This window comes from Lepisosteus platostomus, chromosome 2 (genome assembly GCF_059453375.1).
Source record: "Lepisosteus platostomus isolate fLepPlt1 chromosome 2, fLepPlt1.hap1, whole genome shotgun sequence".
NCBI classification, from domain to species: Eukaryota; Metazoa; Chordata; class Actinopteri; order Semionotiformes; family Lepisosteidae; genus Lepisosteus; species Lepisosteus platostomus.
The window spans coordinates 34,725,020-34,740,512 of NC_142612.1; the positions used below are offsets into that span (position 1 = coordinate 34,725,020).

The 15,493-nt window shown below is 39.3% G+C and overlaps 1 protein-coding gene across 1 annotated transcript in view; it reads right to left on the minus strand.

The window, feature by feature from the left end:
• Nucleotides 1-266: 266 nt before the first annotated feature.
• tmprss3a (transmembrane serine protease 3a) overlaps nt 267-15,493 on the minus strand; it is a 29,080-nt gene continuing 13,853 nt past the window's right edge. Inside the window, exons 7-13 of the mRNA XM_088644297.1 lie at nt 14,641-14,687; nt 13,893-14,058; nt 12,091-12,260; nt 11,039-11,134; nt 10,107-10,249; nt 1,434-1,586; nt 267-400 (exon numbers count right to left, since the gene is read on the minus strand). Coding sequence (XP_088500423.1) covers nt 356-400; nt 1,434-1,586; nt 10,107-10,249; nt 11,039-11,134; nt 12,091-12,260; nt 13,893-14,058; nt 14,641-14,687 — 820 coding nt within the window. The 3' untranslated portion in view covers nt 267-355. The remainder of the gene's footprint in view (nt 401-1,433; nt 1,587-10,106; nt 10,250-11,038; nt 11,135-12,090; nt 12,261-13,892; nt 14,059-14,640; nt 14,688-15,493) is intronic.

Below are 15,493 nucleotides of genomic sequence, written 5' to 3' on the forward strand. Positions count from 1 at the left end.
TCACATAGATGTGAAGAGTATAATTGTTCATACCCTTTTCCTGATCTGTACCTTATACAGCTTTATCTCTGAATCGTTTTGAAAGCTCCTTGGTCGGCATGGTTGAATCTTTGCTTGAGGAACTTACAGAGATAGGTACTTATTCTGAAATCATATGAACCACTATTATTACACACTCAAGTAATTGTATTAATAATTGTAAATTAATTTAGGTTTGCCACAGCAAATATTTGTTCAGAGTAAGGTGTATATAACATTAATTTCAAAGGCTCTGTACTGTATGTGTGTGTTCAGAAAAAGTACGTGACAAAACTACAAAATCTAAAATCAGCTATTAAAAATAAAGCCATTTTACTTAAGTCCCATTACTAAATGTTGTTGGATGCAGTGCCTCTTCTCTCTGAAGAACAAAAAATAAAGATAACAAGCTTTTTATGCTGCCAACAAACTTACAACCTTCATTTAATTTTCTCTATGACCACATTCTAACTTAAACAGCAGCACTCAATATCAAAACAAGAATAAGAGGGCTACAAGTTCAGATACAATTACGCTTAAGGATAAAAAGTGAAAATCTCCTGTATCTCAGATAATCAAATTTTAGACCCTACTACATGACAATAGGAACATAAAGTTCATGTCTGCTGCCTTGTGGGTTACGTGCACATGAGAATCCTGTTCATAATTTATGAAATATCCATGTATGATTTTTTCAAGTTTTAGACATAGGTTTGTAAACCATTTCCAGTAACAATCATAATGTTAATATTAGATATGTACCTACTGAAATAGTTTTTTAACCTAATAAACATCTCTTAAGAAAGATAACACTGTTGTTAAATATGTTTTCGATTACTTTCATAGGATTCAAAAGCATCTTTGGGATTGCATGGTCCTTTCTGCAAAAGACTAGGGTGTCATTTTCCAAAAGGACAGCCAGCATGCAAATGAAATGAACATTTGTTACATTTTTTTTGCATTAGGAATTTTTGGATGCTGTTGATGGTTTATGAAAAAATAAACATGTGTGACAGCTGCTTACCCATCCATCATGTTCCTCCAGCCTACTCAACAAATGTGGAATCATTTCAACATGTGGCAACCCAGGGGCCTTCTCATTTGTTTGAGGGCATGCTGTTTCTCTTAAAGGAAGCTGTAAATAATTGTATGCCTGCTTCATCAAATGACTTTTGCCACAGAGAGGTTTGGGTGCTGGTTTATTTTAACAATCCAGTCTCTTTCTAAAATCTGATGAGTGCACCTACAGTACATTACTTTGCTTCCAAGTGCTGTAAGAAGTGGGAACTAATAATTTTCTGCAGTAAAAAGTAGGGTTTACTTTAAATTTTACAAATGTTTAATTAAAAACGTTATGAACTGAAATACAAATAATTATTTCAACAGACAAACCCTGTTCTGCCTTAACTGCCTACCTCCATCTGTTCATGGATCCAGTCGAGACACTGAGAGATTCGGGTGTAGACTCCTGGTTTGTTACGCTCTGCACATCCCTGACCCCAGCTTGTTGCTCCCACCAGCTTCCAAACAGAGGCATCCTCACAGGCCAGTGGGCCACCACTGTCTCCCTGAGTCACATTGCACACCAGTACACCATTAGATAGCATCTGCTGCAAAGCCTAACTCAAACAGCAGGAGTACCCAGGAGACATTTTTTAACATTTTTTCAATGTTGATTTACAATGTTTCAATATTTACTTTTTTACCTGTGAACAAGAACACAATGTTCAGACAGAAAAATTGGTCTAATCTTTTTTAAGACATTTTTTGGGGGTGGCAAAAATATGTGATAAAACTATTTTCTCAAAAGCACTTAAAGCTGGGTACTGTAGTCCACCCTATAACATTAAACATACTAGTACAGCACAAAAAGCAACAAGATGTATTTTTGCATAGCTTTACATCAAGTACTAAAAAGTAAAAAGTTGTAAGAACTTCTGTAAATAGTTCATTAAATTATATTAACTGCACATACAGACCCATAATAAAGCTATGAAGACAAAAGTTATTAAATTACGAGTGAGTGTTTTATGTACTTTATATTATCTACTTTGGTGTTACTTAAAGATGTTTAATTCAAGATCAAAGGTTTGAATTATACTTAATAATTTCGATCAGAACCATATGCTTTCTCAAAGTGGACTGTCGGGAAAAGCTTTTAGGAAACATTACTGTCTTCAGTTCTTGTACACTTTCTGTGAGCTTAATTTTGTGAGCTTCATGTAATGGCAATCAAGACCAATTACTAAATAACACTCCAGAAGCTGTGAACACAGATAGTACAGTGTGGATGTCAGAACTATAGAATAATTTGCACATTGAAGGAGACTCATAGGCATTATCACAGCAACAGCACTGTCTACTTTCCTGTTGTCAATACAGTCAAAACCCAGAGCAGCTTTATGATGGTTACAGTCTTCCTTTTACGGTTCTGTAAAGTACAGCCTTGATCAGTGGTTCTCAAATAGGGGTTCCGTGAGCTCTCACATAGAATACAAGAAAAATAAAAATTTGCTATCAATAACAGAAAGGTGAGTTGGTGGCTTTGCATGGCTCCAAGAAGTCAGAAATGTCATCTTCAAATTCGCTCTCTGAATACATTTCTGTACTTTTGCTGCTAGAGCCAGAAGGTACAGAACCTCAAAGGTGTCGGATGAAATTTCCTCTGCTATCTGCTCTTCCATCTTGTTTGGAGATGAAAATGTTTGCCAAATCTCAAAAACTCTTGCAATGAGAAAATAGCATGTTACTAGGTAGAAAGGTCGCTTAGAAATTACCGCAACCACGAGTGAAAAAAAAAGAAAAAGAAGAAATATGAAAATCAATTAAAAAACTTCACGTCACAAGAATAGGAGAAATTAATTGACCTCACTTCAGACTCTTCCTTACAAACAGCTTATTATCAGAAAAAGCTCTTTCTGTTCTTCTCCCGTTTGTGACCACGTATGTGAAAGCGGATTTTCGTCGTATGTGTCCACAAAAACTAAGTATCGCAACAGATTGGATGCAGAGTCAAACATGAGACTGCAACTCACATCCATAACTCCAAATATAAAAAATATGTAGAAGAGGCAAACTCACTTTAATGGGGATCTTTAATGACCACTGAGAGTCGGGACCTTGGTTTAACGTCTCATCTTAACTAAATCTAAAGAATGGTATTAAACACGCAAGAAACACACTCAAACAGGAATTAGATGAACTCTTCACCGCTAAAGACCCAAGGCACATGTTTCAATGTATACAGGCCCTCACAGACTACAAAAGGAAGAACATCTGTGCACCTGCCCATGATGCCTCCCTGTCTAACGAGCTCAACACCTTCCATACTCGGTTTCAAGCCACCAACACAGAACCAGTCAACAGAGCTGCACCCTCCACAGCTGACCAGGTGCTCTCACTGTCTGCAGATGAGGTGAGGAGATCTCGGCTAAAAGTGAACACAGGCAAGGCTGCAGGACCTGACAGCATTCCAAGTCGCGTCCTCAGAATTTGCGCCAATCAACTGGCAGGTGTATTCACAGACATTCTCAATATGTCTCTGGCCCAAGCTGTAGTCCCCACCTGCTTCAAGACTAACACCATGATCTCAATACAGAAGAAAACCATAGTGACAAGCCTTAATGACTAACACCTGTCATCATGAAGTGCTTCGAAAGGCTGGTGATGGGGCACATTTGGGACACCATTCCAGACACTCTGGACCTGTACCAATTTGCCTACCAGCCCAACAGATCCACAGATGACACAATCTCCATTGCCATACATGCTGCCCTATCCCATCTGGATAAAAATAACACACATGCAAGACTACTATTCATCTTCAGCTCAGCTTTTAACACCATCATTCCAGAGAAACTAGTCAAGAAACAGTGCACTGGGTCTCGACACCACCCTCTGCAACAGCTGTAGGTCTGATCACAGAAAATGATGAGAGGGCTTACAGGGAGGAGGTCAATCTGCTTACAACGTGGTGTGAAGACAACAACCTCACCCTCAACATCAGCAAAACCAAGGAGCTGATCGTTGATTTCAGAAAACTGCAAAACGGTTGTGCCCCATCCACATCAATGAGACAGGTGGAAAGGGTCAGTAACTTCAAATTCCTTAGCGTCCATATCACTGAGGACCTTACATGGTCTCTCAACGCCACCTGTCTAATTAAGAAAGCACAACAGCGCCTGTACTTCCTAAGATGGTTGAAGGAGGCTAAGATATGTCCCCAGATCCTCACTAACTTTTACAGATGCACTACAGAAAACACACTGTCAGGCTGCACCCACTATAGTATAGTGTTCCTGCCACTATACTGGGACATTAGGACCCACACAGAACACAGGGTGGGCACCCCTCGCTGGTCCCACTAACACCAGTCCCAGCTTTTTATGGCAGGAAAGGGAGAACTGATAAGGATTCCAGATGCAGCTAGGAAACTCCCTGGGGACTTAATCCCCGACCATTTAGCCAAAAAGCTGTAAACTGGCCAAACACGTGACCTCCCCCCTTCACCATAATAACGAGTGACGTCAGAAGCGGCAAGGAAGGGCTATATAGACCTAAAGTTTGTACCGGCACTTTGAACAATACTTCGGTTTCGTTGTTTCTTGTGGGAAACAAGACTTTGGCTTTATTGTTCCTTGCATGCAATAAACTCATCTGTTTAACTTTATCTCGGGATCCAGAGCCTTATTCTTTCTGTTACGTTTGTCAGAAGGAGTTTGCGGCGAAGATGCCTGTAAAGAAAGCATATGAGTATTGACAAAAGCACAAGGATGTAGCTGCCACCCTGGTGTGCAGCCAACACCAGTGGTGGCAGATACATGAGAGAAAAAAGAAAGAGAAATTGGAATGTGATTACTAAAAAGTGTGTGCGAGTGTGTTTAGCCAGCGGGACTGGCTAGAGACGGAACAAAAGAGACTTGACGAAAACCAACTTAATGAGATTGGAAAATATAAGAGCGTCTGAAATGTATAAGTATAGTACAGGTGGACTTAAAGGAGTTAGATAAACAGTTTTTGTATTTATATACATTTAGTTGTAATAGTTGAAACAAAAGTTGAATTTATTTGAATGGCTTGAAACCAGATACTGCAGAAGGCGCATGCAGGATGAAGGAAGCAGGGACCTGCCCTGTGGTTCAACTGACAGGAAAGAACAGTGAAAAATTTATCACCCAGGTAAGAGCTCTGTCTGGGGAGAATAAAGTCTTGTGAGAGCTGTTTACCTAAAGATTAGATCCTGTAAATCCCTTGTAGCCTCCCCAAGTCTGTCCCAGTCCAGTGCATAAAAGGAGTTAAACCTAAAATTTACTGTAAATGGTGTGTCGGTTTCTCTGTTATGGGATACTGGAGCACTACTGTCATGCTTGTCTCACTTCACAGTGTGCTATAGAGTAATGTATATGGGGAGATGGCAGGAGACCACAGGAGTATTGAGGCAGCAAGTTTTACTAGCTGAGTACCAGATTTTAACATTGATTTTAACATTCACGTGCACTTATCACGCAAATGTGGGTGGTTTTATCCCAGATCTATTGGGTTGGGATGTTATGCAGCATTACAAGGAATGACTATCTAGGACAGGGTATCATGTGGCTTCAACTGACTGTGATCACTCAGTATGTTGATGGTATTCTGAGTGCTTCCCCTGACGAAGAAACCCAAAAGTCTGAGTTGCTTCAGGGTTTAGAGGGTCTAATATTAAGCAGTTATGATAAGGACCTTTTGTGTCTAGCATTGTGCAATTTTAACAGGGCCTGGGTGCAATGTTTTTACGGGGTGAGCACAACTTTTAACAGATCTGTTTAAGGGGGGAGAGCAGTCAAAGGACAAGATTGCTTTGGTTCCAGCAGCAAAGCCACCTGTAATATTTTGAAATAAGCTCTCTTACAGGTGCTGACACTGGGGTTTCCTCAGATGGATCAACCATTCCTTTGTATGTAAGTGAGGAAAATGAGTTTTGGGCAGCTGTGCTGACGCAGGAGCATGGAGGTAGGCACCATCCGGTAGGATACTATTATATCATTAGACGCTGTAGCCAAAAGGTGGGGGACCGTGAACATTTACTATTTACTGATGGGTCCTCTCTGGTGCATGAGGGAGAACAGAGAACAGGCTGAGCTGTTACAACAGAATTTGAGGTGCTAACGACCTGAAAATGCCCCTTCACTGCCTCAGCGCAGCAAGCCAGTTTAGAGTCCTGATGGAAGATTGTAAAAAGAAAGATGTAAAAGGGTTACTGTATATGTATATAATGTATCTATTTGTTGCATGTAGGCCACAATTCTGGATGGCTATGGAGAAATAGGATTCTCTATCAATGGCAGGGACTCCAGTTAAGAATACTGGATTTGTCTCTGAACTGATTTGTAGTTTTACAGCTGCCGACTGAAGTAGCTGTAGTAAGGTGTAAATAACACAATAAATAATCCCCGTAACTCAAGGGAACAACCGTGCACATGCCAGGCGAGCAGCACTGGGAGAGCAGGAGTCTGAGACCCCTGTGAAACCTCTATTGGGGAAAAGGGAGAATTCAGGTTGAGGCTTCTAATAGATGTGGTTAGAAAAAATGCGAAAAGAATGTGGGGCCTTCAGCACACCAGATGCCCTGCATGCCCTCACAGCCTAATGCCATTTTGTAGCCAGAAATTCATGCTGGCGGATACCCAGGTGTATGACAAAGATGATCCCGTGGTGCGGACTGCCCTGCCCATTGGATACTGATCAAGGGCCATACTGCACTGTGAAGGTGTGCCAGGTTGTAATCACCTCACTAGGGCTGAGGTGGAAGTTCCATTGCCCGCATCACCCACAGTCTGAAAGACCAACTAAGGAAATATCAACCGAAGGAACACTGTGGGTAGATGCTCTACCTCCGGTCCTGTGCAGTTTGTGGGCTGGAGCAAACGGAATTGTGAGACTGAGCCTATTTCAGATCATCATGGGCAGCCAAAGAAACTCCCTGGAAGGCCAAGTTTGGCTAAAAGGACTGTTGAATTTACTGACTCTCTATTGCAGTATTGTAGGTTTGTTAACTGAAGCGGTGCACAGGGCTTGTGAACAGGTGCTGGACACTTGGGGATCTCCAGTAGAGGGAAGACATGACCGGATACCTGGTGAGTGGGTGTGGGTGAAGAAGAGATACCCTGCCAGATGCAACCCTGCTGGGAGGGACCATATCAAGTGCCACTAACTACTGACTCTGCCATCTGAGTGACAGGATGAGATTGCTGGATCCACGCATCACACTGTCACCGAGCCTCTACACCAGAGATTGAGTGAACAGAATAATGTTGTTACCGTTTCTGTGTCTGATGCTTTATAAGGTGGACCAACAGTGTGCTTGTTAGGCCTGAGGAGCATTACTGGGGATATGGTATCAATACATTCCGGGTGTTGGCATATCTATCAGCCAAAAAATGATAATCAGAGTTGGGTCAATATTGCTATTCCAAGATCCTGACGATAGATCTCCACATGGCTGAGGTCTGCGTTTGGGTCCTGGGGTAGGACTTTATTTATTTGTAGGATTAGGATTGTTTTATATGTATAATTGTAACTATCACTTGTACAAAAACATCAATCACATCTTTTTGTAACCGTGGAACGCACAATGTCATGGCAATGGATGCATGTACATCTAGAAAGGAAAGATCTGCCCTGACATTGTATGTGTCACGATCCGGTTCTTTCCGGGCCCTATTCGGATGACACGATCCGGAATTGTGAGGATACAATAGGGAAAATAGTCATGCAGGAGAATGGTCTGGAGACGGGAGGCGTGTCCGAGGAGTGCAGGTATCCGGGGGAGTGAATACAGGGTGAACAATCCAAGGGTACTGTATATCCAAAGGGGGAATCCAAAATGAGTCCAAGGCCAGGGGATTCATCCGAAGTAATTAAAAACAAGAACTGGGTCGGGACCGGCAGGGCAGGGAATCAGGAACAGGAAACTAAAACCATGACGGAGCCAGACGCGGCAGGACCCCGGGCTCTCACGAAGCAGGATTCAATGAGAAGCCTCGGGCAAACGCCTGCGTATAGCTTTAAAAGTGGAACTAAAGAGGGGCTGGAATAAGGAACAGGTGTAAGCTATGGGGGAAATGAGGAAGGGCTGGAGCGCCCTTAAGAGGGGGAGTACTGACGTATATATATATATTTTATAAGGGGGGAATGAAGTAAAATACAACGATTCAACAAGCCCAGTCATAGAGATTGAGTGTCAAGCGAGCATGAGCAGTGAGGTATGAGACTACGAGAGCATAGATATCAATTATCGAGTAGCAATAATAATGCACACAGCCAAGTTAGGCCTCTCGCAGCTACTCTCATGTGGTCAATTTAGCATTTTTCAATTGATGACCGTGTTTTTTTTATTATCATATTTTTAATGTAAATTTTTGTGCGCAGAGAAGCATCTTAATGCTGTTCCAATAAATAAAGCTTTCAAAAATCTCCACAAAGGTATATAAACAATAAATAGAAAAAGTACTGGGGCTCTTTTACAAAGCAGGTTTGACTAATTCAGGATTATCCCTGAATCAAGTTATCCAGATTCATACCACACTTCAGTAAGCAGGAGGGTCGGGCAACAAATCCTTTATCTGTTCCTTCACAATAGTGAAGGAACATGCATATTAATCCACCATGAATTACAGTTCTTTATAGAAAACTATGAGGATAAAAGCTGTTGTAATAGGGAGCAGCTATACTATAGTCACTGCAAAAAAATCAGTAATAAATTCATTGTCTATTTTCAGTCATTTAACTGTTCCTGTGTGGCAAGAGTAGAAATCAGTATAGCATAAGATTTGACTAACCTCAGTTTGCCACTATGTCTTGTTTGTATGAATGTATGCCTTGGCTCTGGCATAATAAAAACTAATTCACTATGTTTCTGCCCATTCCCTTAATTAAAATCCATGCTTATATTATTATTGCATTCAATTTGAGCTTCTATTTAAGCTACTGTGTAGTTCTACAATATGCTTTATGTAATTTATGTACAGTAGCTGGACCACAGTAGCTGGACCACAATGGGAGGATATGGCAGCAGTGAAGACAAAATACAACATTATCTTCCACAGTGGTACTGTAAAATACAGTCTAGAGCAATCAACGGATGAAAATGTTCCCTAGTTTTAACCAACAAGAAGAAGCGTGAGCAGAGCATAACTGCATAACTGTAGGAGAAAGAATCATAACTGTAGGAGAAAGAATCATCATCTAGACAATAAATCATCATCTAGACAATAAAATTCCTTTATTATTGGGATACTGACTTTTCCCCAATATTTTTGTGGTGTGAATCAAGCAGTGTAGGTTATCCGCCCCTTCCAAGTTGCAGAAAGACCATAACTAGGTAGAAATGTATTTTTAACTGCACATTGATGCTGTGAATTGATTTTCAGTTAAAATCAATCTTTTTTTCTGTTCCTGGTTGTTTGTCCCTGTGAGGTATTTAGGGGGGTGGGATGGCCAGCAGTCTAGAGCATCAACGATATTAGAAACTCCTGCAAGAACTTCAATCATGGTGTATAACTACAGGAACAGAAGCTACATTTACAGTGAATACTGTTTTTATTGCATACACCACTATCCTCGTTGCACAGCACACTGTCACTTTACTGAAAAACACAGTAAAAAAACACACCAGTCACAAGAAATCTCTTCCCTATGCGGAGAGGTTGAGTTTCTTTTAACACTGAACTATGACAACTGCAACCCTGAAGAAAAGCGACATTAATTGCAGAGGATTGATTGGTCTGTGAGTGGTGCTCTTAAACTCAAATTCAGGTAAAGTTTGATTTAACCAGTTCTGGAGCAGGTTAAGAATAGAGGATATGTTGTTTTACTGTAGTTACTTAACTGGATGCAATTCAATTTTCAATTCAAATCCTGACTTTTGTTAACATGTTTTCAAAAGTTATCTGGTTTACTGAGTAATCTCACTTCGTGTGTGTTCTAAAGCATTTGGAACAATACATGATGAAGTCTAATACTACATTTATAAAAACTTTACTTTTCAATACTTATTATAAAATACTTATACTTGTTTCCATATTTTTTCCAGTTTGATCAACCATTACCTGACAAGAATCGGTACCACCTTCCAAATAGCCAGCACAGATCATCCTGGGTGTGATATAGCCTTGGTATACAGTAGGCTGACTGCACACTTTGTTAGAGATGAGAGGAACTCGGGCATAGTTCATTGACATACTTGCTTCACCTGTCAAGTAAAATCAATCAGCAAAATAATAAATCATTAAAAACGTTTTTGAACAATTGATTTGTCTTTTAAAACAGGACAATATATATTATTGATATATACTGTATATAGATACCTGCTAACCTAAAAAGAATAAATGAGTAGTTGCGCTTAAGATCATAACTTCATAACCAGTGCACAAAGTCACAGAACAAAAACTTTGGTGTGTTTGTATTGTTTCTTAGACCTTTGCATTTAAAAGAAAAAAAATGCATTTCATTAACAGTTGATCTATCATTTATTAAGATCAGGGATCAGGCTCATCTGAATATCTGTAAATATTTAAAAGCTAGACAACCAGCAAGAAATGTTTTAAGTCAGGGAAGCCTCAAGTCCAGCAGGTGTCCATCTGGAGTGCAGCTTTGACAGCATGTTTTCATTGTTGTACAGCTCGTAACATCCCTGTTGAATTTATGATTGGCTTAACTTAAGCTGGTTAACAGTTTTCCATCACTTTGGGGCAACAAAGGACTGGTTTGGGACCCCTGGTACTAAAAAACCCGCTAGAAGAAGGTATGCAGGACAGAACTGGAGCTCCCCTGACCTGAATCACTTGCTGGACTGATCTCCTCCAGCACTTGTTGGGGCTCCCTAACCCCTAACATGTGCTGAACCAAAGGCATTCAAGATTGGAATTGGTCACCTCTACTTTAAATGATGAAAAATATACAGCATACTTTGGGGTTTACTTCACTTGGCCAGCATGAATGACTTCCTATTCTGCAGGTCTTTACCATTTCTTAGTCTTACCACCATCTTCTGTTGCTCCCCAGCCTGAAATCCAGCACAGCTTCCCATCTTCAAACTCCTCCCCATAGTTTGGCAGGCAGATGGGTTCCACAAGACCTTCATATGGGACATGGAGTGAGATACATAAATAATCTAATGAAAATCTAGTGCTGCAACCTACACAACCTTCTAAAGGTATGATTAGCTGTTTTTTATCTTTGTACAGTGCCTTGCAAATGTATTCACACCCTTCCTGTGGAGTTCCATTTTAGTGAAATTACAAAATGACATCAAGTGTCATGACTAAAACAACAAAATGTGAAAACTATTATTGCAAACATGTATCTAGAAATATATGAAGAATAAAGTCTATTCTAAGTCATCTGCAGAAGAAATAACTTCTTCTGTGTCATTGTGCCACCCTGCCACCCTTACCTCATAAAGCATGATCTAAATGGTGTCAGATACATACTATATCAGGAATGAAATCAAGCTAAGATTTCCAACTAGAGGAAAAAATAGTACAGTATGTGTTCAAAATTTAATGGTATATGAGGTTTTGTGGCAGATTCTTGTTTTAGAATTCAAAGAATTTTTAAATAGCTACAAATGAATCAAAGAAATCTGCTTGAAACATGTCCTGCCAAATATTCATTTGAAAGAATCAGTATTCTTTCTGTTGTTCATTTTTGCAGTGTTTTGTTGTTTCCCTAATACTTTTTAAAAAATCTGCTTGTGCCAGTAGTATCTGCATTGGGCAAAGTTATGTTTTTCACGAATAGTTCAGAGCATCTGTTTCAAACAATTCAGTAATTGAAACATTTTTTTCAGATGAGGGATAGATACCTGGAGCCTTGACTTCTGTATTCCTTAAATTAACTTAATTAAGCAATTAAGATCATAAATTAAATTAAACCCCTACAAGATCATTAAGGACTAAATTTACCAATGCCTGTCATAGATCAGCCATTCAGAGTTAATAGAAACACCAAACGTCTGCACTGCATTAAAATACACTTTGTTGTAATGAGGTACTGTATAACAAAGATGATAAAAACACATGGGAACATTACCATTGAAGTTCAGTGGGGTTTTAAGTTTCATTAGAGCAATGTCATAGTCCAGGGCTTTGGGTTTGTACTTCCAGTGGTAAAAGATCTTCAACACAGCATGAGATGACACACCTGGAACTGGTTGGTCAATGATGCCCACATATACCACCCAAAAAGAAGGAGATGCAAACCTGAGAAATCCAGACAATTGCTATTTATTCATTGTCCTACAGGACATTGACAGCAATAACTGATTGAGAAATATTTCAAGGTACACTAACAGCTTTTAGGGAAAGTATTTTTTCAATCCAGCAGATCCTTTTAGAGATAACACACTTTGTAGCATTGCAGACAACAAAACTGGGAAAAAGGAAAAACTCATAGTTTGCAGGTTCTGAACTAAGAGATGTGTTTAGGGTTTTGGCCATTTCCTATTTGTAGCTTTTATACAATAAAAATAGTTCAAGTCGGTAGCTGCATCAGCATGCATAGTCTGCAAAGGAACAAGTTAAAGGTTTATTCAATGCTGAAGGCTCCACAGCTGAGACATGTTTCCTTTCTTCTCTTTTCAGCATGGAATAAACCATTACTTGATCCTTTACAATAAAAATATATGGTTTAATATCAAATCCTTAATGGAAACTGTGAATTTATTTGTATTTAGCAAGAAAAGGTAGAGATGATTATTTGTGTAACCAGCTTAACAATTACTATATTTCAAGCAGTTAATTGTTAAATTTGTGTTTGGCTTTTGACTGTTCAGCTAAATTGGTTGTAACAATCTAAGAAAATGTTAAATGCTTAATTTATTCTTCTCCTACATAAATGCCTTTTTTTACAGCTAAAAAACATGTGAAAACCTAGACATCGCAAACAATCAGTCATCCAGTTAATGAGCACAGGTGAACATAAAAGTTAAAAGCATTAATAAAAAAAACAGTTGGCAGTAAGCCCTTTAGTTACAGGGCCCCTAGCTATAGAACAGTCTCCTACCCCATATTCGGGATGCCAAGTCAATCTCAGTATTCAAATCCAGATTGAAGACCTATTACTTCAGCCTAGCCTACTCACACCTTACATTATAGCCTGCTGCAACCATGGCTGCTGGTGCTGCTGTACATGCCATTGTGTGCCTCTGTGTTGGCCCACCAGGTAGATACATCTGTTCTGACCAAACTATCCTATTCTTCTCCCCACATGTCCAGATGGCACCCGGGCTGGGCACCATCTGAGTTGGATGCTGCATCACTGCCATAGATCCAAGAGGGACATCGTGGATATAGCTATTGTTTAGGAGGAATTTACTGGTCTACAGAGATCTGCACACAGAAGACATGATGGCTGGATGGATTAATACCCTCATTCATTTATTTCCTTTTTTAAATTATATAATATTAGCATGCCCAAAGTGGTTGGGCAGCCAGTTGACCTTGGACCCCTAGAGGTTTTTTTTCTCCTTAATAAGGAGTTTTTGGTTCCTCTCCCCCGTTGTCTTCTGGTCTTTTCTGTTCTGTATTCACAACATGTATGGTCACTTGCATTGTTAAGTGCCTTGGGACAACCTTGTTGTGAAAGGCACTTTATAAAAATGAATTGAATTGAACTGAATTGAATTAAACCAAATAATCAAGTTTTTCCAGTTTACTACCAGGTACCCTCTAATGGTTATCTCTCTGTGTACATGCAGGCTTCTCAATGATATCTTTCCTTTATGAAAAACAGAATAATCTGGTACAATAACACTCTTGGCTCCCAGAGATTTTTAGGGAGGTGAAAGAAGGAGAGTTTTTACTCTCTAAGTTATCAGCCAGAGAGAATCGTACCCGTAAACACAGTGGGCAGCCGTGAGTATCCATTGGGTTGTTATGATGGATCCCCCACAGAGATGCTCTCTCTGAAAATGCAGGCTGACCTGCCAGGGAAACAGCCCCTCCAATGACTCATTGCCTCCCACTATGCGGGTGCTAAACTGTGGGCGGGAGCCACACTCTGCAAGAAAAAACAGTGCTCAGAAGGCGCCATGTCAGTTATAGCTAAATCAGAATGCATTATGGGGTGGGTATTTGTTTGAGATATTTTCACACTTACACCAAGAAAGTAGACACTTAAACCACAGAAGCAGTGATAACAGACAAACACAACATTCAGGGTATTTATGAAGTTGGACAATTAAAAATGGAAGAGACTGACTGGTCTCTGATTTCCTAGTTAGAGGTTTGATCCTTTTTTATGGATGAGTATTCCAATTGCAGGTTCACATCCCTGAGCTCCTATTCCATGTAACATTTTATAATTTTTTATTGAGAATGTTCAATATCAAGTGTGGTCCTTGAACCAAAACCATCTTTTATATTAAGAATTTCCATATTGATAATTTTTATTTACAATATTCCTAAGTAAATCTGCAGTTTTCTTTTCATCCTATATAAGCACATCAGTGTCACCTGTCAGACATTTCTGACTTTACTATTTTTTTGCTGTTACCATTCTGTGATAGCCTGTAAATACTTGTGTTAGACTGAAAGGTAGTTTCATTTCATACATGAATTTGTCTCTGAGAAAAATACTCACCCAAGCATTTCAGGGAGGTCACTTTGCCTGATATGCATTGAGTCCTGCTAAGGTATACAGAAATCATAGTGAGTGTCTAGGAGGCAATGAAGTACGAATTAAGATGAGAACAAGACAACAGTAAAAATATGACACATGGCAAAATAAATCCCTGGATTTTAACCTCCTGTGGCCAGTAGTATAAGCACCTTAAATTAACTTTCTCTGTAGTTTTCCATTTTAAGTCAGGTACCCTGGTCCTGCAGATTTTATAGTCTGCCTTAAATAGACAGTGAGCAGAGATTTAGAAGAAACTGATTGAAGCAATTGAGTTATTCAGTCTTTAATTGGAATGAAAGCCAGACACTATGACATTCCTGGAACAGAGATGCATACCCGAGTTAAATTATATGCATAGAGCAGGTGATCATATGGAGGTCAGCAATCAAGAGAAAAGAGAAAATAATTGGAGCATAAAAAGAACCTCTTATGGTAGAATTGCCCAATACTTTTAGAACATAAAGACTGCATTACAATTATCCATTTTTTTATCTTTCCAGTTTGGTAATTTAATGACTAAGTTAATTTGATAATTTAGTGACTTTGTGTATTTGGATCAAATCTGCTCTCAACCTCCTTTGTTCTAGACTGAATATTTTTAGCATTCTTAAACTGAGAATATTCTCTATAATACCCTTTCCTTGTTATGGTAATTAAAACCATTGTAAAGCTTGAGCATAATTTCCCAAAATTAAATTCCACACTTTTTTCTACATTCCAAAAAATTCTGTTGTCACTTTTAATTATTTTAATAATTTAATATTTTTTTGTTTTGTACTGTATGTTATTTGAGCCCAACATCAATCTTCTGGCA